The sequence below is a fragment of the Podarcis muralis genome, chromosome 3, assembly GCF_964188315.1.
Source record: "Podarcis muralis chromosome 3, rPodMur119.hap1.1, whole genome shotgun sequence".
Classification (NCBI taxonomy): domain Eukaryota; kingdom Metazoa; phylum Chordata; class Lepidosauria; order Squamata; family Lacertidae; genus Podarcis; species Podarcis muralis.
Window position 1 is genome coordinate 58,514,712 of NC_135657.1, and position 21,832 is coordinate 58,536,543.

The following is a 21,832-nucleotide window of genomic DNA, read 5'->3' on the forward strand; positions in this document are numbered from 1 at the left end:
CCTAATAAGATATTTCTATGCTTCCATTTCTATGAAGTCTGGGACTGGTATATATAGCCCCATGTTCTCACAGCTTATATTGTCCCATGTGCATGATGGAACTACAGTGGTGCCCCGCAAGACGAAATTAATTCGTTCCGCAAGTTTTGTCGTCTAGCGAATTTTTCGTCTTGCGAATTGTTATTTAGACAAAGGAAACAAAGTCGCGAGACGTTTTCGTCTTGCGAAGCAAGCCCATAGGGAAATTCGTCTTGCGAGGCAACTCGCAAACGGAAAAACCTTTCGTCTAGTGAGTTTTTTGTCTTGCGAGGCATTCGTCTTGCGAGGTACCACTGTACTCCATTGCTACTTGTCCATGTGGTTAAGTGTGTGTGGTGCTAAGAGTCAGGCATAGCACCACTGTCACCCATCAGAAATATAGTCCAAATTAGAGTCACTCCCCAGCTTTGGGTTCATATGTTAATTAAAGCTCTGCATGGCTGCAGCAGCATGGCAAGGATATCTGCCTCCTTTTCTGTTGGAGAGAAATTGTGGAAACTGGCATCATAATTTATGTCATTTCTGCAATGGAGGGAGAAGCGTGCCATTCCTCCACCACATGAGGGCTCGACATAATGTATGAATCAGGGCAATGGATTATTCTGAATGCACTTAGCTACACAGGCAGCAATGACTGATCCAAGTGGATACTGCATATTTATCAAGACACCTTGTTTTCTTACAGCATCCTGCTATGGACATACTTTGTACCAGAGGACAGTCCTGGCCCAGTTCATAATCTCCCAGATGCCTTGGACACTCGTCTCCTAGGTTAGTATTTATCATGGGCTCATAGTTTTTGACAAGGTTTTTTATTGTCAATTACTACTTTTATTTTATTTTCATTTATTATTACATTTATATATCACCCTTCAAGGTGGTGTTATGTTGTTCTTTGCCTCCTCATTTCATCCTCACAACAACCCTGTGAAGTAGGTCAGACTTAGAGATAGTGACTGGCTCAGAGTCACTCAGCAAGCTTCATGGGGATTTGAACTGTGGTCTCCCAGGTCGTAGTCTGACACTCTAACCACTACTGGCTCTGTTCTGACTTGTTTACATCTGGTTTTTGTCAGCAGAAGGATATTGCAGTGCTGCCTGTTGCATTGTGTCACCCCATTTTATCACTTCTCATTGGCTGTTCATACAGCTACTTTGCTGGAAAGGTAATGAAAGTAAGGATTCTTTTGGAAGCAATAGGGTTTGAAGTTTAAACAGCGAAACGGGTCACCATGTAATTATTTCTGAAGCATACTGCTAACTGTTCAAGTCTAGGCTCACTTTAGATCCTGTTCAATCCATTTGCTGAGCAGCTCTATAGAGTGTTACAAAGGCTTTGAATCTCCGTAAATGACTGCATCATTGCTCAGCTTCAACCTTCCTTTCCTTGGCTCAATATACTTAACACTTACTGCGGCAAGCTGGAAATGTGCTGTTGATTTGTTCCATGACTTCTGTTAGATCTGTGCTAGTGTCATGAGGTGGGACTAACAAGTCGTCTACACCTAATGAAAACAAAAGGTGCAATCAGTTTAGTAATAGAGAAGCAGCATTTAAGAGCCCGAAAGCCATTTCCACCCATCCTTCCCACCTTAATGTATTTAGAGAAAGAAGAAGAAATCCCCTGTTTGAAATCTCTCTCATTTGATATGCAAGAATTGCTCATTGATAATGGCCAGGCAAGAGAGGCATAGATACCAAATTATACATTTATAGCTGAACTCATTTCTGCATTATAAAGCTTAGCCACTGTGCTTGAGATAAACCAGGTTGAATTGCGCAGAAGCAACTAGATGTAAAAAATTGCTATTAAGGTTTATATTATTAAGCACTAAAAGGGTGCTCAATGCCAGTATATTCCAAAGTCATTTAGGCAGCCTCAGTGCCCAAAAGGTCACTAAGTATTGTTGTGTGGAAGGTAGGAGAGGGCCTGTCTGTCAGGAGTGCGTGCAGGAGCCAGGCCCTGTGACTGGTAGGGCCTCACAGGACTGGGGCCTTCCTGAGTTTGGCCTGGAAGGGCAAGGCACGGCTGCACAGATGAGGCTTGACAGAAGACTCGTAGCACCTGGTGGCAAGGGCCTGGAGGGGTATATAAGACCAGCATTTCCCTCTGGCTCTTTGCCACAGCAACCCACCTAGCTGTGCTTTGGCTTCCTGACTCCTGGTGTCCTTACTCTTGGACTCTTGGCTTCCTGACCCCTGGGCTGCTGATTCCTGCTTCCCGACCTCTACCCTGTTCCCAACATACCAAGCCGGGGCTCTGGCTGCCTGTAACACTGCCCGTGACACACTCCCAGTGCAGCCTTTCCCATGGTTGGGGGAGAGGAGTAGAGGTCAGGATGAGCTCCTCTTGCACACTAATGCCTCTTCCCAAACTGGTGTGGACAATATTTGAGGATATGTATTTTTCTCATGCCAATAAGGAATACTGCTGGCAGCAGAGTGCTAGGATCTAGTTCATTAATATTGTTCCAAACCCTGTTCTCCTTTTTATCTAATGTTTGCTTCCCCTGCCAAAGAGGTTTCCATTTTTCTGCCGCCTCTTCAAGGGTCTTGAGAATTTCTTGGGAATTTTTGTGGATTTTGAGCCAGCCTTATTTTGCAAGGTGGGTGGCTAAGGGTGGGTGGGTGGGGGGTTCTTTCAAGTAAGCATTTATCCAGCACTCTGGATCATTTCCCTGGCAGCAAACACTTCTTGTTCTGAAAAAGCCCCATGGGAAATTACCTCATGTTGTCTTCACTTGTGCTTTAAGTGAAACATGGGAAGCTAGGGAGGTTGCAGGCGATTTGTAGAATGAGAAGAAAGGACACTCATAACCACCCCTTAGCTGCCTCAGAAACAAGGTAACTGCATCCAAAACCCTGCACACAATTTATGAGAATTTCAACAACACTTCCTTTCATCTTGATAATTTTCAAATTTTATTGTTCCCATTAATTGATGGAGAATGGCCAGGGAAAAAACAACAGGTGAAAGTTTTGGTAGAATGCTACAGATAACTGGGCCTAGGAACTTGCCTTTCTGAAGGGAATGGTGTCTGCACCTTATTCTTCTAAGTCTAGTACAAGCCCCCATAATGGCTTCTGGGCTGAAGAGAAGGAGCACATTCTCTCCCTCAATTTGGCCTCTTCAGTGGCTCAGAGTTGCAAGTTAATTTCCCTTGATCCCAAAACCAGGATGGAGAGTCACTGGCGGAGGAAGAAGGGGCGGGGGGAGCACACCACCCCAGGCAGCGCGATCCCGGTGGGGTTCCATCACGGCTGCCCCCCGCAGGCGGTGCGCCTCTCCCCCAGAACGTGTGCCCCACCCCTTTGGGCAGCGCACCCAGCCCCCGGGACACGCACTAGCCATGCCCCTGCCTGCTGTCCACCCCCAGTGCCAGAGCATGAAGCTCCGCCACTGTGAAGAGAGGAACCAGAATTAAACTATATCACCTCAAAGGTAACAGAGACTTTTTAAATACCAATATTGTGTATAGAATAGATCAAAAAAAGAAAGAAAGACCTAAATATTTTGTAGTGGTTCCCACTACAACAGAACCAAACTTTTTCAGTAATAATGTACAACATTGTTTTACTTTCACAAGCATCTGGGCTGAGTTTTATTATTAAGCAATTTAGCAGTTGCTGAAAATTGAGCAACAATGTATTGGCCATGTTTGCATGTAATAAGCTGTTAACAGTTGTGTGCTGGTGCATGCAGCCTGATCACTCCTTTCATTCTCTTTCTGTGTAAGTGATTAAACAACATCAGAAAGGGGACAGGCTTTGTGCTTTGTTCCTCCCAACAAGCCAGGATTCCTAAATAACAACAAACTTTGGTTGAAGGCCTACTAGTACAGAGGGAGGAGTGATCAGGCCCCTTGTACCAGTATGTGCACAGTACGGTTTATTAAGCCAAGGTTCTTGGCTCATTGTTACATACAAATGTGGCCACTTTATTGCTGGTTTTAGATCATTTCACCTACTTGTTTTATGAGGTGCATTTTATTGTTTTGTATTAAATTTTGTTAAGCTGTCCTGAGGGGCTCTATGCAGCCATGTGGCAGGCTAACACTGATAAATGAATAATTAAATTTCCATACACTGGTTCATTTAAAGTGTTATGAATCTTTCAGCTAAAAGTTCTGCTGCCTTGATACAGGCAGGAAAGATGATGAAAGACTACATATATTAATTACGTCCTTCAGAACAAATCCAATACCTGCTCTAGAGAAGTGCCAAATTTCCATAATAAGCAGTTTTTTTAATATTTATTAATAGGGAATTTATATTCCAATTTTCCAATTCTAGAAGGAAGTAGTCAAGGCAGCTAAGGAAGTCTGTGTGCATGCTCTCTCTGTTAATGCTTTAGTTCCGGATAAATATGTACTTAAAACTATTATAGTGGACAGAGTTGAAATCGTATAAGCAAAAAGCTAGAAAAACACACACACTTCAACCCTCACGTCATGCATTTGCAAGGCGTCAGCTCTTTGATTTATTACTATGAAGTATCTGGAAACCAAATCATGACAAATAGATCTCTGCCACTGCAGTGACCAGGCGACTTACCTGTCTGATTAAACTGTGAAGTGGCCTCCTCATCAGGTGAATAGCTGAGGGCCGAATGCTGAGGTGAAGTGCAGGAAGAGCCTCCATTAACTCTGGAATCTGTTTCAGGCTAAATTAGATTTTAAAATAATTTGAGTCCAGAAGTCCACTTCAGAATAGCAAAGCATACTTTATATCATATGATATAATCTATTGGTAAGGTTTTGATATCCAGGTTGGAGATGATGCTGATACAAATTTAATAAGATTAAATGAATAAAAGCATGGGTTACGGAGTTTGGTAAGGAATCTGTGTAACTAAAGTATTGCGTTGATTTGCTTTAGAATCACCACACAGATTACTTAAAATAAGTCTTTGGTGTATCTGGAAGAAACTAAAGAAGCCTGAATAAATGGGCTGAATTATTTCATTATTTCCTCTTCTTTTTAATTAACATGTCTTTTGTCAAGGTGCCACATGCCAGCTCTGCTTCACCTTCGAGTGTGACATTGTAATCAATCTTTCGGACAAAAATGACAGCATTTCACAAGGAGCAGCAATCCTTTGGGCTTACTAAAATAAAAATAGCCAGCACACCTCCCAATGGCAACCTGCAAGTTCCAGTGTAAAGACGTGCAACATTTTCTTCCTAACGACACGCTCCAGTGTTCTACGCTACTACACTGTATTCACCGGGCTCAATAAGTTTTCCTTCCCACAAGCTTTGAGATAATGCATCCACCTTGACAGGTTATTACTCTAATCAACACGATTGAGTCAACATATCACTATAATAAAGCCGACTTTAAAGAAGAGTGAGCGGCTGGTGGGCAAATGATATATCGGAAGAACAAACAAACAACAGCTCACACCACAAGGTAACAAACTAGCTGTCAACGCATAGCCCATTTTCAAACTAATAACATTACATAATCATATTTCTGTCTTTTAAGAAGAAATCTCTGAAGCTGTCGAATTAAGAGAAATATAATTGAGATAGATTTTAAATTCATTCTCTATCTCTCTCTACACACACACAAACACTGAAAATTTCCAGAACTTCTCAAACAAGCTAAGGAAAAGTGGAATGAAAGCTTGGTTGAGTGTATAAGCTAACTAATTTGAATAATCTGTTGTGAAAACCATCAAAACAAGCGGCACTATTTTTAAGAATGATTTTAGAAGGCTTGTAATTTGCAGGCGTCTCTATAACTATGCAACGCTGGCTTTTAAGTACAGTCATTTCAGCATTAAAAACCTTAAAATATTCCCTCCAAGTGTGTCCTTCCATTTTCCTGGCTGTGGCTATGGGAATAGCATTTGGAAACATTTGTAGCTAGGCATTTGTGAACAACATGGCTTTAATTTCAGCATACATCTTATAAAAACTTGAAAAGGGGGGCATTTTGAAGCTGTGGACAGACACCTAGCCTTGTATGACACAGCATGCCTGAAATTTACATGAAAGTGTAATGGAATGAATTGAATTCAGAAGGAATCTAGTTTGGAAGGACACAGTGTCCCTAAATAACCTTTGTTGCCAAGGCAGAGCAAATCTGACTACTGTACCTGCTCAAGCAACTGCCGTAGTCGGTGAAGTTGAGATTCCAGCTGCTTGTTGTGATCTTCCAAAATCTGCATTCTGGCCTCCAGTCGGCCTTTGTGTTGCCTTAAAAGTTTGGCCTCTGCAATGAGCTCAGCGTCTTCAGATGTGTGCTGTGGTGAAACAGCCGAGTCTGGCGGTGAGCTAGGTGCACTAATTCCTCTCCGAAGATGCTGTTCCTTTAGTTGCTCATATTCGATTTGCAGCATCCTAAACCCAGTTTTAAAAGAATAATAACCAGCAGATTTCATGGCAGCCTAGACACAGAACAAATGAACTGGAAACATCTTCCCTTAAAAGAACATGTCTGCCATCATTATTCCACAGTTATGGAACTTATGTAGCAGCTGCCAAGTTACAATAGACTGTAACATATGCTTAGACATGGCACATTGGAAACACATCAATAGAGTAATTGGACACACTGAATGTTTTTTTGGCCAGATGTGGAAGTACAGTTTAAAGCATGCTTTCTCAACCAGGTGCCCGGACTACAACTCCCATCCGGCCTGGCCAGCAGTGTCCAAAACATCTGGAAGGCACCAGGTTGGGGAAGGCTGTCTTCACTGTCAAACCCACCTCTGCTCTTGATTTCTCACCACCTGATTAGTCTACACCAGATGCCACGCTGCAGATGCATTGGCTGCTTTCACTGCAAAGCACTCTTTTTGTATGGATGATGAAGAAAATTCTATCTGGGTTGATGCCATACAAGTCACCTCTAGATGCTTAAACCAAGTGGTGAACATGTGTGGTGTGACTCAACATCCAGTTTGTTTGGAAGCCAGGGAAGTTTGGAAACCCTTTGGCATGCAAAACATGTACTCTACCCCTGAGTTATGAACTGCAGTCTTAAGAGGAACAGTATGGCTTTGGCTCACTTCAAATCAAGTTTAAAGAAGAAAATAGAATGATTAAATAACTGCCTTGAATTCAGACGCGGAGAGGGAAGGCCCAAGCTAACCAGTGGTGGGTTCCAGGCATCAGGATTGGGTTGAACAATGATTTATATTGGAGAGTTGATTTATGGGATGAATAAGGAAAGAGAGTAGAAGAAGAAAGGGGACAGCAGTGGAAAATAAAGGAAAAAGGCAATTCCCACCATTAAATTATTGGAGGATGATTTGGTTCCTCTGTTCCTCCTGTTTCATGGGCAGATGGTGCATGTGTTCTACTTGTAATTTTTTTTTTTAAAAAGTAATCTCTAGTGCTAGTGCCCTTTTCACAACCAAGCCTGAAATATATGAGCACATATATCAAGATATGTTAATAATGCACAAGGGAAGTTCACAGCACCTTTGTTCCTCCTCAAGGTCAGCAATGATGCGCTCAAGCTCTCCTCGTTCTTCCTTCTCCACCGATTTCAAGATCTGTGCTGGGCTCTGTGGCTGACTCACTGGTGACTCCCCTCCCAGAGTCTGGCAGTACTGCTGGATAAGGGCATGTTCGTCTTCCCTAGGGAAAAAGAAACCTAGCATAAACATATTTTACATGACTAAGGCATAAATAAGAATTGCTATAAATTCTTTACAGAAAGCATCAAGAGTGAAGCCATGGTGCATTTACAAATTCAATATCTTATGGGATAGCTGCAAATCTTGTAAGATTGCTTGTAAGATGCAAAACTGCAGTGATGGATTGGCTTAAAGGAAGACAAACTCTGATTTCAGTATCTATCTTACTAAATGCTGCTTGAAACAATTATAAGGATTGTCCTCTGCTTTCTAAGGCTATGTTCTTTCTAAGGCTATGTTTCTAAGGCTAGTTCACACCCGTATACCCAACAAAGCAGGGAGGGTTAAAGTGATGTAGAGGTTCACACACAGCTGGAACTCAGTTTCAGCTGGAACTCAGTTCCGGCACCTCTCAGGTGGGCACCACTGCCATTACAAGAGAACAAGGAAGGTGTTCCTGGTGAGTTCAGGCACCCCTTTTTCGAGAAAAATAGTACTGTTCACATACACACACATTGTCACATCTAGGAGGTCATGAGGGATAGGTTGGCACCTCACAGATTTGAATAATCCACCCCTTTTTCAGCAGACAGATACAAGTATATTCTCAGGGTGAAATGGCACAAATGAACTCAAAGCCTACTTCCTTGTCCCACTGCGGGACAAGGAGATCACCATGCCAGAGCAAAGTGTGAAGTGGCCCTTACACATACACCAAACTCATATTTTAGCAGGACACGTACATACAGGATGACAACCAAAAGCTATATGTATGCATCACCTCATTGCACTGTGTACATATCAGAGTTTCCAAAAGGTTGGGATTGCATTATTATTTAGCAAGAATCTGGAGTTGTTCTGACCCTGAATAAGGAATGTATTTATTTGTAAGAGAAACAGAAGCAGATGCATCTTTTGAAAACCAGCAACAGCTCTCCCAACATTTTGTGCTTTGGACATCTGTTTTCCCAGCTAAATGTGTTGCACTCTGCATAACAACTTTCATTATAACTCTTGAAAAGTTAGATAATGAGCAAAAACAGGAAAAATATGTTCCCTGTATAAAACTGGAGAGAGCACACATTTTTAGATTGCACTTTCAAAAAACAACAAAAAAACAGGCTGATGAAGAGAAGAGGAAAAAGAATTCCAGGTGGTAGACTACCGCAGGTAAGATAATATTTTAAATCAGACATGCCAAAAATAGTTGGAAGGGCCTAGAGGTTATGCTTTCTCCACACAGCTCAAACCACAAGGTCTAGATGACAGTATGCATTTTCAGAAAGCTTCCTATGGATCAGATAGCTTCAGATGAGTTAAGTAAGTGAGTAACAGATTGCTAGTTATAGAGATTGGAATGAGAGAGAGAAAACTGAAATTTAGAAGCTACCAACCTCTTTACAATGTATTTTTAAGAAATCAAGCAAATTCTGTGACAGCTGGAAAGGTAACCTTGAAATAAAATGGGTGATGGACTCCCAGACCAACTTTGATCCACCAGACCATTCCTGGCATACCGCAATCACCTCTCGCACACCTGAAGTCATTATCTCAGGTATGAGGGTGGTACAGGAGTAGCTTCAAAGGAAAACATGAGAGATTAAAGTGTGGTTCCTCTGCTGGAGCAGGGTACCCTCTCTCTACCCAGCACCTGATGGGCGGCAGGACTGTGGCTTGCTGCAGTATCACAAAGTGATTTGTATTGAAACTACACATGTTCAATATGTGCATGACTGTGTATACACACATCAAAGTGTCATAAAGATGTCACTGAAAGGGCGGAATAGGAGCAGGGCAGGGTGTTTGCAGGCTTTTCCAATGGGTTTCAATTATACGTGATTTCACAGAGGCGTGTGGTACCTGGGAACGTATCCCCGCGTAAACAGGGGGCTGCCTGTGCTGCTAAAATGGAGGGAGAAACTTAGGAGGAAGGGATGTCATACAAGCCCCTTTGTGTTCCTGGAGCCAGCCTCTTTGAAGGCAAGCTGAGTGCACACCATCATCATTGGGACATCAGGCCTCACCCACCTGTGGGTCATTGAGTCAAAAATATTGTCCCTCACCAAGCCACTTTCTTATGTGGAGGGTAGGGAAACTTTCCCACAATGGGCCAGAGGCAAGCCAGCAGGTGTGGGGTATAACAAACTTATTTTAATTTATTATTTTTTTGTATGTAGATGCCTTAATGGAAGCCCCAGGATATATTATCCCATTATGTTTTGCAGACAAATTCTACATTGCTGTTAACTAAAAGGTGGTGCATGGAAAATATCCTATATCACAATGCATTTTTGGGGGGGGGGGGGTTGTAAAAAAGCTCATTTTCAATGGAAATTAAATGTACATAGCTACATTACATTAAAAGGTAACTAATTTATTGGGCGATTTTATTAAAATGTGAGCTATATCCATTATTCATTTCCTTTTAATTCAGAGGATTCCATGTTAGTTCAAAACATGCAGCCTTGCTGTTATCTTCCTTTAGTTAGCTTACACAAATCTAACTGCGACACCACATTGTCCTCGGCTGAAATTTCACTGCCGTGGAAGCTTCAATGTAATTTTCAGCTTTTACAGCACTCTAAAGTTATGCAGAATAAGAATTATTCCTCTTGAAATATGTAATGCTCAGCTGCCAGGTGAATCAGAAGTGAAGGAAAATAATTTTGAACAAAATTGAAGAATCTGATTACAGTCATCATGTTTGCTAAAAATAAATATATTCTAAATCTCTTTAAATTATAGAGTACAACTATTGCTTTTGAGCAGTCATGATCAAAAACATGAGGAGCTGGAGGCACCTCAATGCTATCACAATATGCTAATAGGAAATTCAGGGGAATACATAGGATCGGGCCTTAATGGTTATTTTAATTTGTTTGTTTTTAAGCCTATATCAGAAATCATTATCTTCATTACAACACAGCAGAGTTCAAATTTCAATTTCAAATATAAAGTGGCCGTTAAAACATACATTTTCCCTTTACTTCTGTTTTTTTTTTTTTTTTTTGTTATTTAAAAAACCAAGATTGTTTTTCAAGCCGAGACCTGATCACACATGCAGGAAAATATTCCATGACTTCAGAGTCACTGCAAATCTCTAAAGTACGAAGTGTTCAAATATGAACTTAGGTCAAGCCCTTAATTATTCTGACACCAGCCTCAATGACAAGGAAAGGATTGAGATAACTAAGCTATGCCACTGCTCACCACAATAAGTCCCATAGTCCAGAGTGCGTCTACCCCCCACTGTTTCAATCTCAGATGTTTTGCAGAGGACAAAGAGTGGGCGTATTGATTTCTCTATTATAAGCAGTATGCTCTGCAACTGATAACACTGTACTTCACCGAAGTCACACCTGACAAAGAAGCACCATCTATTTATGGAAGAGATATAGCCTTGTTACAGATCCCGCTCCCCCATCTGCTTTTCTAACTGATTGGATTGAAAGGCAGACTGTTGTGCCAGCCTGAACAGCTCACCTGCCCACAGTTTAAGACAGATCTATCAGCTGCACAGTGACCCCAGTTGAATTCTACCAGGCTGACTACCCATGCTAGAAGCAAGGACAAGAAGCCAGCAGAAAACCCTTTGACACTGAGTCATAATGATACTGGAAATCCAGCTCCAGAGAAGAAAGGGAGACAGCAACTATAGATCAAAATTAGTGTGGCTCACACAAATAGTTATTACTTGCCCAAAAACTTAAAGTTCACTTAAGGCAACCAGCACAGTCTTCCATTGTGGAGGAAGGTCATTGGAAACTAGAGCGTTTTGCTTAATACTGAGACCACAGAGAAGGGTGATGTAAAATGCAATGGAAGCTATTTTTCACTGCCACTTCTTAAAAGATGCATCTGTAAATGAGTAATCTCATTTACAAGTGCCAGTGAAAATCTATATTATGTCACCATGTGCCCTCATCTACACACACACACACACACACACACACATATTTATACCCCGCCCTTCCTGGTTCAGAAAACCAGGCTCAGGGTGGCTAACAACAAATTTAAAACACTTAATTGTAATATAACATAAAAGCAGCATAAAATACAGTATAAAAGCATGAATAACAATAAAATTTAAAGTTCAAAAATCAATTTGGGGGAAATCCATCCAATAAACATTAGATAGTCACCAGGGCTAGCTGGCTGAATTAGTCCTACTTGGGCCAGCGAGGAGGCCAGGGGAGAATTAGATGTGGGGTCTCAGAGCGGGTAATCTTCATAAAAGGGGAGGGGGAGGGAAGAGAAAGGAAATAAAAGATCAGGCTGAATTCAAATTAAAGGCCAGGCAGAATAGCTCTGTCTTACAGGCCCAGCGGAAGGAGATTAAATCCTGAAGGGCCCTAGTCTCATGGGACAGAGCATTTCACCAGGTCGGAGCTGTCACTGAAAAGGCCCTGTCTCTGGTGGAGTATAGTCTGACTTCCTTAGGGCCCGGGACCTCTAAACTATGGGTATTCATGGACTTTAAGGTCCTCTGCGGGGCATACCAGGAGAGGCGGGCCCGTAAATATGAGGGCCCTAAGCCACAAAGGGCTTTAAAGGTCAAAACCAGCACCTTGAACCTGACCCTATACTCCACCGGGAGCCAGTGCAACTGGTAAAGCACTGGGTGAATATGCTCCCATGGCAGGGACCCCGTGAGGAGCCTCACTGCAGCATTCTGCACTCGCTGGAGTTTCTGGGACAGTTTCAAGGGCAGCCCCGTGTAGAGCGAATGACAGTAGTCAAGCCTGGAGGTGACCGTCGCATGGATCACTGTGGCCAGGGCAGGGCGGGAAAGGTAAGGGACCAACTGCTTGATGTGCTGAAGGTGGAAAAATGTTGCCTTGGCTGTTGCTGTAACCTGCGCCTCCATGGAAAGGGAGACGTCAAGGATTACACCCAAACTCTTAACGGAAGGCAATGGCACTAATTGAGCCCCCGCAAGAGAAGGGAGTTGGTCCCTCATCCCCATGCCATCCCGACCCAGCCAGAGGACCTCTGTCTTCAAAGGATTTAATTTCAATCGGCTCCCATGAAACCATCCAGCCACAGCCTCCAAGCATCTGGTCAGTGTGTCTGGGGCCGAGTCGGTGTGGCCATCCATCAGCAGATGGAGCTGAGTGTCGTCAGCATATTGGTGACAACCCAGCCCAAAGCTCTGGACAATCTGACTAGTAATGTACAAGCAGACCACAATGACATATTGGAATCTTTATCCTAGAGCGAAATACAGCAAACATTGGGCCATAGCTAACAAAGTAGTTCATTGGTAGAACTTCTCCAAACAGCTTCTTCCTTTCGTCTCCCCATGCACCCCCTAAGTATGCAGACTGGAAGAAAATATAAAACAAAAATGGGTTTTGCTCAAAAATTAGCTATGAGAACTGTTAGTAGAAATCTTTCTTCTAAACTACAGTATGTTTTTGTGAGGAAATACATGCTGCCTCACACACAAAAATAAACCTCTCCTCTATACTAAATTACTCTCTTTGGCTTATTGAACACTGCAAGTTTATGCTACCAGCTTACATACTACCAGTTTATACTATTATGGCAGTGTGACATTAACACAGATCACGGAGAAGTTCTAATTGTTACTTGCTGGAAGCTAAATTCCACTGTAATTGGTTAAGAATTTATAAGCAAATTATTAGCAATTATACTTGTTTAATTTACTTACACACTTCCTGTGGTGGAGCTACCATCTGTGAACAGAGAACCATTGGTCCGTTCCATCTGGGCCAGTCTAAAAGAGAACAAGAACTCAGGCAGAAAACCCCAAATAAAACCACACTTCATTCTACTTTGAGCCTACATTAGGTATGTCAGTTATTGTGTCAGACAATCAATGGAACTGAATGTGAGGATGACACACCAATTCTTAATTGATTCTACTGAATGTTTTCATGCTTAAAATCTATACCCCATCATGTCATCCTTTCTGTATAAACTGCTATTAGATCACTACTTCAATTTTTGTTGCTTCTTCATCAAGAGTCATCTTCTTTCAACACTTCTATCTTTTCTATCAAAACGTTTGGGCCTTTCAGTGGATCGAGGAGGAGATAGCTTAATCGCAAGCCAGGTTCGGTTGACCTTCTAAGTGAAATCTACAAACAATTTGTCTTACTCATATCATTGGGACCAGGCTGTAGGAGGATGCTTTTGAAATCAATGACAAAGCCATTGTACCATATGTATTTCACTGAATCAAGGCAACATGAAAATAAACCCTATTGGAGGGTGTTAAATACATTTGTGAAAAACATATAGAATTAAATTGAAAATGGACAAATTGAGTGAAGACTGGAGCACTACCACCTGCATGGAACCTACTGGAAAACTTGTGACATATGGAGACCCTGCTCTGTTTGCTTCCTGCATCACAGATGCTGGTGATGAAGAACAGGGCCTTCTCATTTGTGGCACCAAAGTTATGGAACTCAACCTTAACAAATCTTGCCTTCTTTATTAGTTTTAAAAAGTCAAGTAAAAACAGTTTTCTTTAATGTGTTACTTGGGATCAATTGAGTAATATTTCTGTTGGAGTTCTCAGTTTTTCTCATTTTAAATGTTTTAATCTGTTTTACTATTGTTGTTTGTTTTTTGTGTGCCACTTCATGGAACCATTCAAGTAAAAGAAGCGCTTAAAAAATTCTATAGCCAGTCTACAATATTGGCCATCCTACAGTAGCTCTCCAGATGTGCCATTTTAATTAAATATTAAACTTTATCACCTTACTTTAAGATTCAATGATTTCCTATACAATTTTATGTACAGGTTTGTACAAGAGACTTTTAAAAGCATATTCTATTTTGTCCACATCATCTTCTGCAATGTAAATAAAATGTACTTTTACCTGTGCTTACCTATTGGCATACTGCTCTATCCTGGAGTGTGTGTCGTCATGAAATAGTTGGGGAGACTGGGAGGGACTGTCAAACCAAAGAGTAAAGGAAAATAAATGAAGACCAAATTGTAAAAAAAAAAAAAAGTTTAGGCAAACATAATGTTGCTCATACGAGTATTCATTAGCTGAGGAGTTCATGCAAATATATTACTAACTGCACAACATTCATTTACTTGGTTACAATCTGAATTTCTCCAGTGCCTACCCAACAGGAATGAATGAGAGATGCAGAAGAGCATGGTTGTGCACAGGAAGAAGCCTCATTAATTTTCATAGAACGCACATAAGGAATTCTTAGTGGATTTAACCCAGCACCTCTTCAGGTGCGAGTATAGCAATTACTCACTCATATTGCTCTGGCCACATACTGATGAGTGTAATAGGACTGCAAGAAAAAACAACACACAGACAGAGAGAGGGAAGAAAAACAGAGGACAGCAAAAGTTAATGCAGTTCAAGCATGTAAAAAAGCATGATCTGCTTATCCATTGACCCTCCCAAATACTTTGGTTTAGCTATGACTGAGACATTAAAAAGTGAACCACAATAGAGACTTTAGCACAACCTGCTCAAGACATTCAGACAAGCCTACCCAGATATGTAGAATGCTTTTCCGTGTTTTAATCTGCTTTTAGCGTGTTGTTGATTTTGATTAGTATTTGAATGTTTAAAATACTTGTCGGTAATTGTTTTTACTGATGTTACTGTTTTATTCTTTTGTAAACTGTGTTGAGCGTGTTATTGGTTTTTTTTTGGGGGGGGGGGGTTTACAATCAAGAGGTATATACCTTCAGCCTTTTGAAAAGCAAACGTACAGCAAATAGCCCCAAACCAACTTAACTTCACTATCCCACGGCCAGAAGGGGAACTCACTTAAAACCTCATGTCCTTAACCGCTAGGAATTCGTTTAAATCTTCCTAAAACCAACAGAACCAACTGCTTTCATTGGGAAAAATTCACTCCGATTATACTGCACAGTTGTATTTGATTCCAGCATTTAAGTGTACTATCCAGTTTAAAAACTTCGGCATGGTTATTGTTGAACAAAAGGGGAAGCAGAAGGCAAGGGTATTCCAGAAGTGTGAATACTATATAGTAGTAATGCTGACTGTACTTTCATCTTATTAATGATGCAGTTGAGGTGCCTACATACATAGAAAAATACAGTTTAAGACGAAAAAGTCCTTAAGAATGAAAATATTTGTTGAGGACATCTTAGGCAGTAGCTGCATTTCTCCTCCTTTCTCATGTTTGGAACTCAAAGACAGAAACATGCCTTCCCTATTTTTCAATGAATGCGCTTTTGTTAAGGAACAGATTTTCTGGGCACAATCCAGCACAATTTAAGCACTTTCAATATTAATCATTCAAATCAACAGAACTGAAAAGTGCTTAGCTGCACTGGGTCATTTCATCAAAACATTTAATATTGCTTCCTTAATCAGTCATTGTAGCTGCATCTAAGTTTTAATGCACAATTCTTGACTTAATCCATAATTCACTCTAATGTTCTTGGAATTACTGTGGCTTTAAACAAAAAAATATGTATTAACGGGAGAAAATTGTATATAAAAACCCATTGGTCTGTCTGTGTATTCAAAACTTACGTCTCCAAATTGTCACCTTCCAGAACAGTTTGCACTGGTAGGTAGCCAAGCCGTGGGTGTTTAGCAAAATATTTTTTTGACCGGAACTTGTTCTTTAGCACTTTGGTGAAATCTCGTACATCTTCTCCCGATGTTGTCTAGAAAAAAGAAAAATACAGAGTGCGCAAATTAAATATTTTCAATTCTGCTGTCAATGACTAATACTGCCAACTGAAATAGTAGGAAAGTGTAAATGGCAATGATATTAAGAGTTGGGGCATTAAAGATGAACTTAAGCTGAACACAAAAGAATAAGAATAAATAAGTCTGGAACTAAAAAGCAATTTCTTCATTTGTTACTAGCTTTACAAGCCAGCAGTTCTTAAATTATACAGCAACTTATATACATTTTTCAATTTAATAAAGTGACTTGCAACAAATGCTAGAACTGGCAAAATGCTAAAAGCTATCCAATTACGTTCAAAAGGAAAGGTAATTTAATCACAAACATTAGAGACTATTTTAATCCTCCAAAGTACTTTATTTTTTTGTAAAACTGAGGATTTTTAGCTCGAGATTCTGTTGCTACCTCTTCTCCAGAGGTATCCAAACTAAGAAAAAAAATAAACACTGCTTGCCAATCCTCATAAGAACACAGCAGAGTAGCACAGTAAGTGGTTGTCTGTCCACATCTCTACAGTCAGAGGCTCCCAATTCAAGCCCCCCTTAGGTTTCAGTCTTAATGGCAACAAACATACAGAGCTTCTGGGAAAGAAGCTTGGTTAGAAGCTGGTCAGAAGTATCAAAGGGTTTATTGAGATGACATTGCTGTAGACAAATGGAAGATGCAAAATGTATTATTATTATTATTATTATTATTATTATTATTATTATTATTATTATTACCCCACCCATCTGGCTGGGTTTCCCCAGCCACTCTGGGCAGCTTTCAACAGAATATTAAAATATAATAATCTATTAAACAATAAAAGCTTCCCTAAACAGGGCTGCCTTCAGATGTCTTCTAAAAGTCTGGTAGTTGTTGTTCTCTTTGGCATCCGGTGGGAGGGCATTCCACAGGGCAGGTGCCACTACCGAGAAGGCCCTCTGCCTGGTTCCCTGTAACTTGGCTTTTCGCAGTGAGGGAACCGGCAGAAGGCCCTCAGCACTGGACCTCAGTGTCTGGGTTGAACGATGGGAGTGGAGATGCTCCTTCAGGTATACTGGACTAAGGCCATTTAGGGCTTTAAAGGTCAGCACCAACACTTTGAATTGTGCTCGGAAACATGCTAGGAGCCAGTGTAGGTCTTTGTGTTATGTAGGTGTTATGTGGTCTCGGCGGCCGCCCCCAGTCACCAGTCTAGCTGCTGCATTCTGGATTAGTTGTAGTTTCTGGGTCACCTTCAAAGGTAGCCCCACATAGAGCACATTGCAGTAGTCCAAGCGAGAGATAACCAGAGCATGCACCACTCTGGCGAGACAGTCCGTGAGCAGATAGGGTCTCAGCCTGCGTACCAAATGGAGCTGATAAACAGCTGCCCTGGACACAAAATTGACCTGTGCCTCCATGGACAGCTGTGAGTCCAGAATGACTTCCAGGCTGCGCACCTGGTCCTTCAGGGGCACAGTTACCCCATTCAGGACCAGGGATTTCCAAAATGTTCATTAGTACTGATTCAAAACATCTTTAACCATAAGTTTGATCATATTTACATTGATTATGTATATATTATAAATTAAATATATAATAATGTATTATATAATGTATAATTATAACAATAAATGCAAGGGTGCTCTTGGATCCAGCATTTTAAGTGGATGGACATGTGGTCTCTGTAACTCAGAAAAACTTTTATTAGTTTAGGCTAATATACCAATCATGGCTCTTTTGGGGCAGATTAGCCTTAGTTAGCCATGCTCTGGTAAACTCTTACTTTTTGACTGCAAAGTGTTGCATGTGGGGCTGCCGTTATAAGCGGCCCAGAAACTTCCGCTGGTCAAAAACAGGATAGCAAGACTGTTAAGCTGGGTAGGATAATAATATCATGCCAGTGCTTTGTCATCCGTTTCTAGTCCATTTCTGGATCCAATTCACAGTGCTCTTGCATTGACCTTTAAATAGCTTCAGATCAGATTAGCTGAAGAACCACCTTTCTCCCAAATATATCTGCCCAGAGCCTAAGAACTTCATCTTGAGGCCCTTCTCAATGTGCCCCCATCTAAGGAGGTGTGGTGGGTATCTGCCAAAGAGAGGGCCTTTTCAGTGGTGGCACTCATCCAGTGCCCTCTCCAGGGGGAATGGCCTATTGCCTATGTTATCGTCTTTTTGGAATACCTTTTAAATCTTAAAATCTATTCAGTTTGGATTTTTTTTTATGCTGTTGTGAGCTTGTTATATTGATGTTTGTATCTGCTTGTTTTATGGTTTTAGACATTTCCATTTTATGGTTTTATTTGTGTGTTTGTTTGATTTTAATTTCTGCTGCAAGCAAGAGAGTTGTGAAATAAATAACGTATGACTAATATGTGGGTGGCATTTCAGTCAATTGAACTTGTAGAGATAAATCCCTACCCTAATAATAGAGACATTGGTTTGCATTATAGAAAACAAAATCATCACGATGCCAATAACCACAGAACAACAAACAATTTCTTTGTCCGTTGCTAAGGCTATTTGTGAGATATTTAGATACCTTAATTGCAGATTGTGTTTTTTTGCTGGTGGTCAAATAGCCCCCAATGAAGTTTCATCCAGTATGCAATTCCAAAACTATATAGGAAACACCTATTCCTCAGTAGCTGGGTGTTTGTTGGGCTTGTGTGGTTTTAAAATAATTCAAGATGGTTTTAAGATTGGTTGATTGGTTTTTCAGATGTTGCATGGACAAAATCCATTTCACTTTGCTTGACTTATTGCTCCATTTGTTCCTTGCCATAGTGTGAGAAGTGCTGAAGCTGACCTTTTTCCAATTCCCTAATTTCCCTTTGAGGCTTAAAACTAGAGGAGAGCTTTTTAATGCATCCCTGCCAGGGAGCACAGTCACTTCTATTGAACTTCATCATATTGGGACAACGGAAGATTTTAATGTATGTGAGACCTTATTTAACCTAGCTTTCCCCAATGTTTGAAACATAAACAGTATACAAACCTTTAAATAACTGTTCCCACTTGTTTGTGCTGATTTCTTTAAAGGAAATGGCAAGTCACACAAGCCACCAACTTGGATGACTTTAAAAGAGGATTAGGCAATCTCATGTAGGATACAGCTGTCAATGGCTACTAGTCACGAGGGCTCTGCACTAGTTCTGCTCTCAGAGGCAGTATGCTTCTGAATGCCAGTTGCTGTGAACCACAAGTGGGAAGAGGGCTGCCACAGTAAGGGCCTGCTTGCAGGCTTCTCACTGACATCTGGTTGGCAATGTCTCAATATGATGATGGACGAGAATGGTCTTTGGCAGGATAACTTTCTGCGGAGCAACCCACAGCTTTTTAAGTACTTCACTCGTAATACCATATTATTCCTACAACGGATTGATTCTTCAGAGCTCCTCTGTTTGCAGAGTTCCTCCTGCCATTTTCATTTCCTCAATAAAGATTGTCTGTCAGAGCTATTCACTAAGGAAATCCCATTTATTCACATCAAGATACAAACTGTTGACTCTGTCTGTATTATAACAATAGCTACAATTGCCGTATGGAAAAATAACCCTGTGGTGGAGTTAAAAGTTGTGGAACTCCTGAGTAAAGCACTTACTGGACTATAGGAGCAGCTGCATACTAGCCTATCCAATTTAAGTATCTTAGTTATATGTAGTTTCCATTCTGTTTTTCTGCTCTAATTCTTGCAGCCCACAACACATAATTAGATTACCTTTATGTAGTCAGTCTGAATACAAGAAAAAGATATTGCTATTTGAACAATTGTACCAAATTCCTAGAAACTGTCATTTCAGTGAGTTGTTTGTAATATATTTAGGCTGAGAAGGATCAGATCTTATAAACTTGTGTTGCAATTTGAGGCTTTCTTGAATAATTATGTACTTAAGATAATCCAAGGATCTTTTTACCAGGCCGTCCAGATAATAGTACTTGAATGCATCTCAAAATTGATGCTTTTATCCAGCTCTTAATTCACCAGTAGAACTTTCATAATTCTTCCTAGCTGTCATGAGAAATTAAAGAGATGCCCTCTATATATTTACTGCAGTAACTGATGATCTGCTGGTAGTGGTTAGAGATGGGGAGGTTTATAGAGGCATTTTCAAACTGTCCCATACAAAGATTGGCAACTTCTTAAGTCATGTTGAATCTATGGCAATACACTTGACTTGCCAGTACAATTTTTCATTAGAATGGAAAAATATGTTTGTACAAATAAATTTAAGCCAGTGAAAAAATAAAATGAGGAAGGTAGTAGTGATGTTGGGACATCATCTTTCAAATTCATTCTGTTAGGACCTCCTGTTGTGTGATGCTGGTATCCTGAACTTTCTGTAATTTACTGATAAAAAATAAGTCTTTAATGTGGGATTTGAGCTTGGCAACCCCTGGTCTTGAGGGTGGGGGGTGGGGACCCTACATATTTAGAGAATGGCTCATATGTGGAATTGCAACCTGCCTGGTGGAAAAAATACCTCTCTGTGGATTCTAGTCAATATATAAACATTTGATGTTTTGAGTAAGTAAATATCCATAATCACGTTATGGAATAGAGGAAGGCATTGCTCAGATGTAAGGTAGCTTTGATGCTGGGTCCCATTTCTGGAACAGGATCACAATCACATGAAAAATAGAAATACATACCCTATAATTGTTTATAAATCTTTCACAATCGTGTCTGCTCCAGATAACAATACTACATTCCCTTATCAGCTGGTACAGTAATAACGTTTTCATCGCTGAAAGTGTTATCATTTTATTCTGCTGACACTGGTCTGAAGTCTATTGTGTTTGTTTTTAAATATCAAGCAGAGCAATCCAAGCGGTTCTTCAGTATTTGATAAGGTTTTTTTCCCTGGTAAGTGTGCCTAGGTGTTGCAGCCTGGCTCTTTCAGAACCAATTTGCAAGAAACCTGGACAAGTGGCTTGGACAAGGGGAATGAAAGTAGAAGTAGGCTAAAATAGCCTGTTCGTTGCAGAGATGGGGAATCTGTGCTCCTATACATGTTGATGGGTCACCACTCACACCATCCCTGACCGCTGGCCATGGTGGCTAGAACTGATAAAGGTCAAAAAACATTTGGAGGGCCACAGATATCCCATCCCTGGTATGCTGCACTACATGGTAGGGTTCAACTCTTTCTGAAATAACCTGAATCTAAGACTCCTACTACATTTGAATAGTTCTTATTCTTATTTTTAGTAAGGTAAAGGTAAAGGACCCCTGGATGGCTAAGTCCAGTTGAATTTGACTATGGGGTGCTGCACTCATCTCCGCTTTCAGGCTGAGGGAGTCGACATTGTCTGCAGACAACTTTTCTGAGTCAAGTGGCCCACATGACTAAACCACTTCTGCTGCACAGAACACTGTGACGAGTGCCAGAAAGCATGAAAATGCCTTTTTAAAATTTTTAGTAGAGCATGCTGGGCAGGTACCTCCTCTAGGTAAAGGTAAAGGTACCCCTGCCCGTACGGGCCAGTCTTGCCAGACTCTAGGGTTGTGCGCTCATCTCACTCTAGAGGCCGGGAGCCAGCGCTGTCCGCAGACAC

At 40.9% G+C, this 21,832-nt stretch overlaps 1 protein-coding gene and 1 long non-coding RNA gene across 14 annotated transcripts in view; one reads left to right on the forward strand and one right to left on the reverse strand.

Moving 5' to 3' along the window:
- Positions 1-21,832, forward strand: part of LOC114594217 (uncharacterized) — a 76,595-nt gene that overhangs the window by 48,378 nt on the left and 6,385 nt on the right. Inside the window, exons 2-3 of one of the 2 annotated variants that reach the window (XR_003705909.2) lie at positions 725-810; positions 5,044-5,437. This is a non-coding gene — a long non-coding RNA (uncharacterized LOC114594217). Of the gene's footprint in view, positions 1-724; positions 811-5,043; positions 5,438-21,832 lie in introns of those variants that run through there. The other variant, XR_013392228.1, reaches the window with a different exon arrangement.
- UTRN (utrophin) overlaps positions 1-21,832 on the reverse strand; it is a 311,465-nt gene that overhangs the window by 6,487 nt on the left and 283,146 nt on the right. For 9 of the 12 annotated variants that reach the window (XM_077925924.1, XM_028723595.2, XM_077925921.1 and 6 more), the window contains 8 exons: positions 16,144-16,280; positions 14,882-14,920; positions 14,495-14,560; positions 13,305-13,370; positions 7,473-7,631; positions 6,143-6,386; positions 4,594-4,702; positions 1,452-1,544 (listed from right to left, as the gene is read on the reverse strand). In XM_077925924.1, coding sequence (XP_077782050.1) covers positions 1,452-1,544; positions 4,594-4,702; positions 6,143-6,386; positions 7,473-7,631; positions 13,305-13,370; positions 14,495-14,560; positions 14,882-14,920; positions 16,144-16,280 — 913 coding nt within the window. The remainder of the gene's footprint in view (positions 1-1,451; positions 1,545-4,593; positions 4,703-6,142; positions 6,387-7,472; positions 7,632-13,304; positions 13,371-14,494; positions 14,561-14,881; positions 14,921-16,143; positions 16,281-21,832) is intronic. The other 3 variants (XM_077925927.1, XM_077925931.1, XM_077925928.1) reach the window with 2 other exon arrangements.